This window comes from Gymnoscopelus microlampas, assembly GCF_963454915.1.
Source record: "Gymnoscopelus microlampas genome assembly, chromosome: 9".
In the NCBI taxonomy this organism is placed as follows: Eukaryota; Metazoa; Chordata; class Actinopteri; order Myctophiformes; family Myctophidae; genus Gymnoscopelus; species Gymnoscopelus microlampas.
Window position 1 is genome coordinate 3,577,957 of NC_139946.1, and position 10,000 is coordinate 3,587,956.

General features: G+C 42.6%; 1 protein-coding gene across 4 annotated transcripts in view; it reads left to right on the forward strand.

Moving 5' to 3' along the window:
* Positions 1 to 4,853, forward strand: part of oma1 (OMA1 zinc metallopeptidase) — a 21,406-nt gene extending 16,553 nt beyond the window's left edge. For 3 of the 4 annotated variants that reach the window (XM_084067315.1, XM_084067317.1, XM_084067316.1), the window contains one exon: positions 2,109 to 4,853. In XM_084067315.1, coding sequence (XP_083923441.1) covers positions 2,109 to 2,489 — 381 coding nt within the window. In that variant the 3' untranslated portion in view covers positions 2,490 to 4,853. The remainder of the gene's footprint in view (positions 1 to 2,108) is intronic. The other variant, XR_014601510.1, reaches the window with a different exon arrangement.
* The last annotated feature ends 5,147 nt before the right edge of the window (positions 4,854 to 10,000 follow it).

Sequence of the window (10,000 nt, forward strand, 5' to 3'; positions counted from 1 at the left end):
CATTGAAGAGGCCGGGCTGTGGCCACAGGCAATGAAGTGGTGATGACTGCTGTTTAGGGATCCATCAGTCTAGTATATAACATGTGTGCAATGTTTATATCTATCTGTGTCGTGTGTGTGTGTGTGTGTGTGTGTGCGTGCTTGTTTGCACGTGTGCACATAAGTCCTTAACCCTTTAAGACCTGAAGCCGATTCGACAAATGTCTTCTAAATCCAGTTTTCTGAAAAAACTTATGTTTCTATATCAGTGGTGCTCAAACTTGTTCATGTCAAGCACCCCTAAAATTATATGTATTTGGCCGCTTACCCCCATCTCAAAATATTTTGTTCCAGGGACCCCCCAGAAGCAAAGATTGGAGTTAAAAAATTTCGCTTTAAAACAATATGTATTCAAAGATTTGCACACATTTTCACGATTTTTCAAAAATAGCAGATCTACAAGCTCGTAGCGCGGCACTCGGTGCCGCGCTATGAGCTTGTGTATCCAAAGTGTAAAATAATGTTTTTTTTTTAGCTCAAATCTAAAAAAGACACAGATGCGTCCAAGGTCTTAAAGGGTTAATGTGTGTATGTGTGTGTGTGTGTGTATGTGGGGGGGAAAGCAGGCTGTCATCAAACACAATATCCTGTAATACCGGTGTCACACCCAACATGATAACAATCCATTGCATCATAAGGATTTATACTTAGTTGCGGGCCAGTGTCGCGCAGCGAACATAGCAGATCGTCAAGCTCGCAAACCGTCGCAGCGTGTGGTGAGCTTGTAGATCTGCTGTGTGCCCCGTAGGTTATAGATCTGCCGTACCTGGCTTTAAGTGAAGCAGAGCTCATGGTAAAACTAGTGCACGGCGTTGGGTGTTTCACCTTGTGGAGGTGAACGTGGGGGAGCCTCAAGCCAGCCTTCACGTCCTGTTCGGACGGCACTCGGGCTCATTTAGAACTCTCGCCATCCTTCCTGCGAAGCATGGAGAATTGTGAAACGGGTAATAAGGAGTCCTTTTCCCCCCCCCCTTTAAAAAGAAGAAAAACAAGGTTTATTTTCCGTTTTCACATATCGTTGCTGTCGGGCAGAAACCGCTCATCTCTAAATGAACGCCATACTTGATCATTCTGCAGCCTCACACAAAAGCATCAAAAGTAGCAGATATGCAAGCTTGTAGATCTGCTACTTTTGCTATTTTTTTCAATTTGAATCCTGAAAAGTTACAGTTTTGTACATATGAGGTTTCCACCCGACAGAGACGATACACACTTAAGACATACATTGAGTGATTCATTATCCATTTTACACAACGGATTTAGTATTGAATTAACAATTCCTTAACTCCAAAATCCCTCCCACACACCCTTGGCGTGGAAAAGATGTCCGTGTCTGTCTGTGTGAGAGTTTGAGTGGATTCATACTAGCCAGTGTTAGCTAGTCTTAGCTGTGAGCCCCTGCTATCATATCATGACATGTTGAGATTCTTTCTTTCTTCACTCGCCTATCCATCTCTGTCTCTCATCATTGTCATCGAACCGCAGTGCGCTCTGTGTCTTTGCCCTCAGCAGTGTTGATTTTGAGAGCAAATTTTTATTTAGTTTTAGTCATAGTCTTTTGAATAAAGTCATATTTTAGTCATCTAAAATGTTTTAGTCATCTAAAATGTTTAACCTACAGTTGATTTAGTCGACTAAAATGTATGTTGGCGGTGCCTTGATGGCGTCGCAATGGCTGATTTTACACTTGGTTACATGCTGAAAATAGCCGATCTACAAGCTCACAACGCGTCGCAGCGCGACGCGGTGTGAGCTTGTAGATCTGCTATTTTCAGAGCACAACACCCGAGTGCAAACAATTATAAAATGTCTTGTCTTTTAGTTCTACTGGATCTCTTCTCCACTAGTTTCCTCACTAGCATTTTAGTCTAGTTTTCATTTGTTGACGAAATCGTCAATATATTTAGTCTTAGTTTTAGTCGTCATAGCTTAGTTTTTATTTCGTTTTTATTTAGTTTTCGTCAGTGAAAAAAGGTAGTCGACCAACATTTTTCGTCATAGTTTTAGTCGACGAAATCAACACTGGCCCTCAGTCTTCTCATCTGTACATCGTTTTGTCTCGTCTCTAGGCTCTGGAGTTGAGGGAGAGCTGTGACTGTCCTGCTCTCCCTGCGACAGACCCCCGCGCCGTCTTCTCCAAGAGCGTCCGCCTGTTGCTGGAAAACGCTAAAGCGGGCCACGAGAGGGAGGGGGGCGACAAGGGGTCAACGGTCAACGACACGCGGCCCGGGGTACTCGCCGCAGCTCTCCTCCTGGCCCGGCCGCCGGCGGCGGCACCGGTCGCAGCCTCGGCAGCGCCGGTCGTGGACACAGCGGCCGCGCCTCGGGCCCTGGTAAGCCCAGGCCTGGTGGTGGTACCCCCCGCTGAGGGAGGACAGGCCGCCGCCTCACTGGATGCTCAGCCCTGTCTCACGGTGGTCTTGGATCCTCCGGAAGCATCCAGCTGCTGACTGACTGACTGACTGACTGACTGACTGACTGACTGACTGACTGGGGTGACTGACTGATCGAATGACACCCTCTCTGGTTGTTCCACTGACTGACCGGCTGACAGAGTGACTGATATCGTTGTTGTCAGGCAGAAACCTCCTATCTTCATATTCTAACTTTCTTGTGTATATATTTTTGTAAATTACAGGGTTCCCACGGTCATGAAATTCCTGGAAATATTTTGAAATTATAAAAAACAGTTTTCCCAGGACTGGAAAAGGTTTGAAACCAATCAAATGTTTTGGAAAATCTTTGGCTATCGTGTGTCGGGTGGAAACATAATTATGTCCAGGATTCAAATTCTAAAATGGCAAAAGTAGCAGATCTACAAGCTCGAAACGCTGCTATTGTGCGACGCTGTATGATTTACGAAAAAACACAAAGTTAAACTAGGGACTGTACGGAGATAAGAGGTTTCTGCCCGACAGCAATGAAATACATTGTTTTTGTCTAACATTACGTGAAAGATGGGTAAAATGCAGTGTTACTTGATACGTTGTTAGCTTGTAGATCTGTTCGTTTTGTCACGTGACGCCTTCGTTCGAGTCTGTCTTGGGGCATTGATGGCAGACTGGTTTAAGAGTCTCATTATTGCACTGTATGATTTCTATAGTCCTGGAAATGGGGTAAAATACTTTGGGAAAGTTATGGAAAAGTTTTGAAAATTAATTGTTAAAAAATGTTGGGAACCCTGAAATTAACGCCCTACTTGATCATAGCTACTACGATTCGAGCTTGTAGATCTGCTACTTTTGATAAGGATAAGGATAATTCCTTTTAACAGGTCGTTCATGAAAGTCCTTGCGGTCTTGTTTCCAATGAGATGCTTTTGAATGAAAAAGTAACATTTTTGGACATATGAGGGTTTCCACCCGACAGAGGCAATATGTTAGTTCAGTGGTTCTCAAAGTGGGGTGGACCCCACCCACTTCCAGGGGGTCCCCAGCAAAATCATTTAATATTGCTTCAAAGTCACTCCACTTTATCCCTATATATACACTGGCTATTTGAAAATAGCGATGCAACGGGTTGGGCTTGTAGATATTTGCAAAACAATGTATCTTGGGAATATACATGTGGAATTTACATTTAAAAAATGAAAATCTTTATGGGTTGGTTTCTGGCACAAAACATTTTAAATGGGGGCGCGTGAAAGAGTTTGGCGTGAAAGAGTTTGGGAACCACTGTGTTAGTTGACGGCTGTTAGTTAGTATGTTTAGTTCTTGTCACTGACTGAAAGTCTCTTTCCGTCCCCTTCCATTACATTTCAAGTCTGTGCTGCAATACGACTACTGAGGACTGACTGTGCTGTTCTGTGTGCGTGTGCGTGTGTGTGTGTGTGTGTGTGTGCGTGCGTGCGTGCGTGCGTGCGTGCGTGCGTGTGTGTGTGTGTGTGTGTGCGTGCGCGTGTGTGCTGAGGGACTTGCTGTCGGCTGCAGAGTGAATACTAAAGAAGCCACATTATCATGTTGATAATTAGACGACCTCAAATAGGGACATGCCGGATTCATTAGTGAAGATTCCATACATTGCTACATTAGCATACGTTCTTCATTAAAAGACAACACGAGTAAGCACTTTGTGTGTGTGTGTGCTTGCACGTGGCAGTGTGTAAGTGTATTGGTGCACATGTTGGCGCGGGTGCCAGGCACTCTGTGAACTCTCCATGTGATCTGTTCTCAATTAATGACAATCAGTGACTTTGCCAGAAATGACTGCTGTCCTTCTACTGTATGTGTGTGAACTCTGTGAACTCTACTGTTAAGACACATTAAATCTATGGGTTAGATATTTTCTTTTTTTCAAAAGGTGATTGGTTCTCGGGCCTACTTTTTGGTATCGTTGTTGTCGGGCAGAAACCTCGAACCTCCATATTTAAACTTTTTGTGTTTTTTCGTAAATCAACGCCCTACTTGATCATACTACAGCGTCGCTCGAAACGCGTCGCTTCGCGCCGCGTTTTGAGCTTGTAGATCTGCTACTTTTGATGCTTTTGAATTTTAATCCTGAAAAGTAACCGTTTTGGACATGAGGTTTCCACCCAACATAGATGATTTGAACCAGGGGAACTTATACGGTACATGTGTGTGTAGACCACTGTCTTTTTTACTGTGACATGAACAGTGTGAAAATGTTCTGATTGGGTATGACATGACATAGTATAGAATGTTATGGCGGTGGTATTTAAAGGACAACTTTGTTTTTTTTACAACCAAGGTTTATATTTTAGCTTGTAATTAAAGTAAATAAAAGATGAGTGTTATTTTTTTTTTCATTTACTGCTTTCTATAGTTTTAGCAATTTTCGCGATATTTTTTTACAGTGGGCGGTACTCGGTGCCGCGCTACGAGCTTGTAGATCTGCTATTTTTGAATAGCCAAAGTACAAAATATGGATCAAGGGGTTAAAATGATTGGGACGCTTTATTGACTAATTTTGCCGGGGACCCCCTGGTATCCCCCCCAAGGACCCCACTTTGAGAACCAATGCCCTAGGGGTCCCAAAAACCCCATTTGAGAGCCACTGATTTAAAGCATACCTTTTTATAAGAGGCGTATGTATGCATGTATCTGCCTTAATCTGGTCTTCAGGCAGGTCTACTCTGCTACATTCACCTGAACCAGGACGAGCCCCCAATGTTGCCATCGGAATAGGCTCTATGCACAGCAGCCATATTATCACTTCCTTCACAGGTGTTACCAATGATACTAATGAAGGCTCTGTTCCATTTAGTGTAGCACAGTGGTTTATAACTCTGAGAGTGAACAAATGGAACCAAACGGACCCTTACGGGTCCGTTTGGTTCCATGTGTACACTCTCAGAGTTACACACCCATAAGGGGCCATTTGGAACCCCATGAGGGTCCCTGGACCCCAACTGTAGACCCACTGGTGTAACAGAGTGTTTCCAGTGAGCCAACATGCACAATATCAGCACCCTGACTGTTTGACCAGAATGGAACAGAGCCTTCATTAGTATCATTGGTAACACCTGTGAATGTCTTCACAATATGGCTGCTGTGAATAGAGCCTATTAATACCTGGGCCTCTTTTGTGGGAATTCAAACTGCCGCTCATCCAAAAGGGAAACCCCCTCATCCAGGTGACATATTAGGCCTCTTGCTTTCAGGCAGGCTACATTGCTACATGCACACTGTTGCATAGAACCTAAACATACTCCTTTGGGGTTTTCTCCCACCGACTGACCTCATGTTATGCTTAACCTTTCAGACCGGGAAACGCATCTGTCATTTTAAGATTTCTTTGGCTATTCAAAAATAGCAGATATACAAGCTCATAGCGCGGCACTCGGTGCTTGTAGATCTGTGCTTTTTTTTTTATCGTGAAAATGTGTGCAAATCTTTAAATATATATATTTTTAAAGCAAACATTTTAACTCAAATCTTTGCTTCTGGGGGATTCTACAAATGTCTTCTAAACAGTTTTTTGAAAAACGTATGCTTCTATATCAGTGGTTCTCAAGTGTTTTCATGGCAAGGACCCCCAAAATGATATGTATTTGGCCGCCGTCGCCCCATCTGAAAATATTTAGTTCCAGGGACCCCCAGAAGCATAGATTTGAGTTACAAATGTTCCCTTTAAAACAAAAAAATATACAAATGTTTAACAAATGTTCAACATTTTTCAAAAATAGCAGATATACAAGCTCATAGCGCGGCACTCTGTGCCATGCTATGAGCTTGTAGATCTGCTATTTTTGAATAGCCAAAGCATACAATATGGATAAAGTGGTTACACAGATAAGTTCCTGGTTTGAATGGGTTAACTTAACCCATTCAAACCAGGAACTTCATCTAGGGACACCTTAACCGTTAAGGTGTCCCTAGATGAACGCTCTTGCTTTTATTGGACCTTATTTCACTGTCAAAGAAATAGGTCTCCATTGCAATATGCATGTCAGTATACATGTAATTTTATACAGTGTAGTGGTGTGTAAACAATACACATTTTTCCAAAGTCAAGTCTTTCGTAAGGGAAGTCTCCGTTAAGGCTGTGTAGTATGAAATACAATTGGCTCTATTCACAGCAGCCACATTATCACTTCCTTCACAGGTGTTACCAATGATACTAATGATGGCTCTGTTCCATTTAGTGTAGCACAGTGGTTCTTAGACTTCTCATAACTCTGAGAGTGTACAAATGGAACCAAATGGACCCACTCAGAGTTACACACCCGTCAAGGGGCCATTTGGAACCCCCTCAGAGTGTTTCCAGTGAGCCAACATGCACAGTATCAGCACCCTGACTCTGTTTGACCTGAATGGAACAGAGCCTTCTGTGAATTTCTCCACTATATGGCTGCTGTGCATAGAGCCTATTTATATTGTGTTATAAGTTGAAATACTGTCGGTAATGCTATGCAGTATATTGCAGTGGCATATGCCTTTTTCTAAAAATGTCAGAAAGGGTAAAGTGCTAGTTTGGCAACTGTATAGCAGCTATTATAATACTCTTAAATGTATTAATAGGATATATTTTGCTTATATTTATGAGCTTATAGATCTGCTATTTCTGGTCCGAGACGCTGTCATACGGCGGAGCATAAATGAGCACTGCAAGCTTGTATTGAATATTTGGAATAATTTAGTTCGTTTTTACATAAATCTTCTATTCTGGGAGTCCCTGGCACGAAACCTTTTCAAATGGGGGTCCGTGGGCTGATACGTGTCAATTTGGGGGTCCTTGACATGGAAAAAGTTTGAGTATCACTGTTCTAGATGTCTTGTTCTTTGCTTAAGCTTGCTGCCACAGTGACGGAGCCTTATTCTATGAAAGTAATCATGTTGATTACGTCTGTATTGTGTCAGCAGAATGGTGCTCTGCTCTGAAAGTGACAAGCACAAAATAAATTGTTTTTTTGGATAGTAAATTGTTTCTGGTGGCAGTTCTTCAATGCAAGATGGTTGACATTATTCTGTTCTCTTCCTAACACAACGGGAGGGTTTGAGTCATGAACCACTGAGCAGTTTACAAGTGTATAAGAACGCAACTTGAAGAGCAAGACAAAGGTGTGTGTGTGTGTGTGTGTGTGTGTGTGTGTGTGTGTGTGTGTGTGTGTGTGTGTGTGTGTGTGTGTGTGTGTGTGTGTGTGTGTGTGTGTGTGTGTGTGTGTGTGTGTGTGTGTGTGTGTGTGTGTGTGTGTGTTACTATACTATATAAATGTAGGCTACGTTGTATGGTTCAAGATGCGACATTACAAAGTCTAAACCAGTTGTGCTATAAACACGCCCCCTTCTGTGGCCAACGCGGAAGTGCCTTTTTCAAACAACCGCGGACTATTTCTTTTCGCCGATAAAGTATAGTTTTGGACCATGACGGAGGCGCGCCGACTCAGCAGACCTTGAGGCCGAGGAGACGCGCCCGAGCGCCTCCAGGCGCGAGTGCCCGCGTCGACCGGCCAATGGTCTGCTAGTCGACTCAGCGCCGTTCGAGTTATGTACCGATAGGGACAGAATAGTAAATAATGTTTTGGTGAGAGCGTTTGCCCCAACTGTCACTAAAAGTGGCCAATCACAGCGCGTCCTTGCACAAGCGTATTGGCCAATCATGCACAACTGGTTTAGACTATGGAGTCACGCGTTAAAGATAGGTTTACAATCTTTTACAAGGATAAGGTATTTAGAGGTCAGGTTTAGGGGTTAGAGTTTTCCCTATTTTATATATAACTGTGTCTTATAGTTGCCTCGGTCACACAGCGAAAAATAGCCGATCTACAAGCTCACAACGCGGCACAGCGTGGCATGTTTTGAGCTTGTAGATCTGCTATTTTTCAGCTATCGTTCACCTATGTGTTGCTATTTTTCGGCTATTTCAAACTATTCTCAATGCGGTCGTAAAATGTTGATGTCCTCACAAGTATAGTGATACACACCTGGCTGTGTGCGCTCCTGTGTGGCTTTTCATGATTTTCAAGTTCTAATTAAGTTATTTAATATAAGTACAATTTTGCAATTGGATGGCTGTGTAATGGCTTTTTATTGGGCAGTTAATAACAGCGGTTCTGACTGGATGGCGATGTAACCGAGATTTCAGAGGCGACTGAATAGATTCCTTTGCACTGGCAATTGTGATTGCATGGCTTTGTAACAGTGATTCTGATTGGACAAAAAAAAAGGCAATTCTGATTGGATGGCTTTGTAAGTCGCTCTGGATAAGATCGTCCCCTAAATGCTTACATTTCGTAAATTGTGTTTGGAACGGCAACCACTTAGCGGTAAACCCTCTATTCTTAGTGAAACGGACCTGAGTTGCAACTGTACTTGGACCGCTTTTGTCCCTCTGCACCAAATTTCAAAAATAGCCGATCTACAAGCTCACAACAGCGCGGCACTCGGTGCCGCGCTGTTGTGAGCTTGTATATCTGCTATTTTTGAATATCCCAACGGAATCTAAAATGACACAGATGTGTTCCCGTTTGAATGGCTTAAAGGACAACTTTGTTTTTTTACAACCAAAGTTTATGTTTTAGATTGTAATTAAAGTAAATAAAAGATGAGTGTTAAAAATTTTAAATTTACTGCTTTCTATAGTTTTAGCAATTTTCACAATCTTTTTTACAGTGTTTTCACAGTGGGCGGGGGCATTCTGTCCGGTGGCTAAATATGCATTTTTTTAACACATTAACCCGGCGTTTTCTTTATTATTATTTACAGTAGCTCTTCTAGCCCCCAATAACTCACATCTGGCCATCTCAGACAGCCGGACCTTTTTTATTGTGTAAAAAAGGCATATTTAGCCACCGGACAGAATGCCCCCGCCCACTGTAAAAAAGATCGCAAAAAATGCTAAAACTATAGAAAGCAGTAAATGAAAAAAAAAATACACTCATCATTTATTTACTTTAATTACAAGCTAAAATATAAACCTTGGTTGTAAAAAACCAAAGTTGTCCTTTAAGGCAGAAGTAACTCATTAGCTTGTGGGAGATTGCTTAGGAGCTCTTCACCCCATTTTCAAACTATTATCTTCGTATAATCGGTCCTCACTAATGCTCATTATAAGATGTGTCCACTCGCTCTGTCGTCTCAGAGGTGGGCTGTGGATGTTTCAGAAACCTGCCTACCAATGACATCATCGGTTGGGATTCCAAGCTAATGGGAACTACTCCAGCCTTTGTCCTCCTGGAGAGTTGGCACGCTGAAACTGAAGCCATCGTTCAAGCGTCATTCAATGCATTTGTTTTTTTTTGCAAAAAAAGGTGAGAGACTAAGGCACTCTTGTGGAAAAGTTAAAAAAGGCCTTTAATAGTTTGACTTAATTGTCTCGCGTCACCGCGTGGCCAGACTGTTGCCTCCCACAATTTTCAAATGTTTCCGGTCATACAGTCTGGGACTCGGAAGCTCTGATCATGATTAGAATATAAAGCGGATGTGAAACCTCCTCCCCAATTCCGTTTCGTCTTTACAGTCTCTCAAATTTATCCTAATATGAATCAAACTCTTCTAAGCAC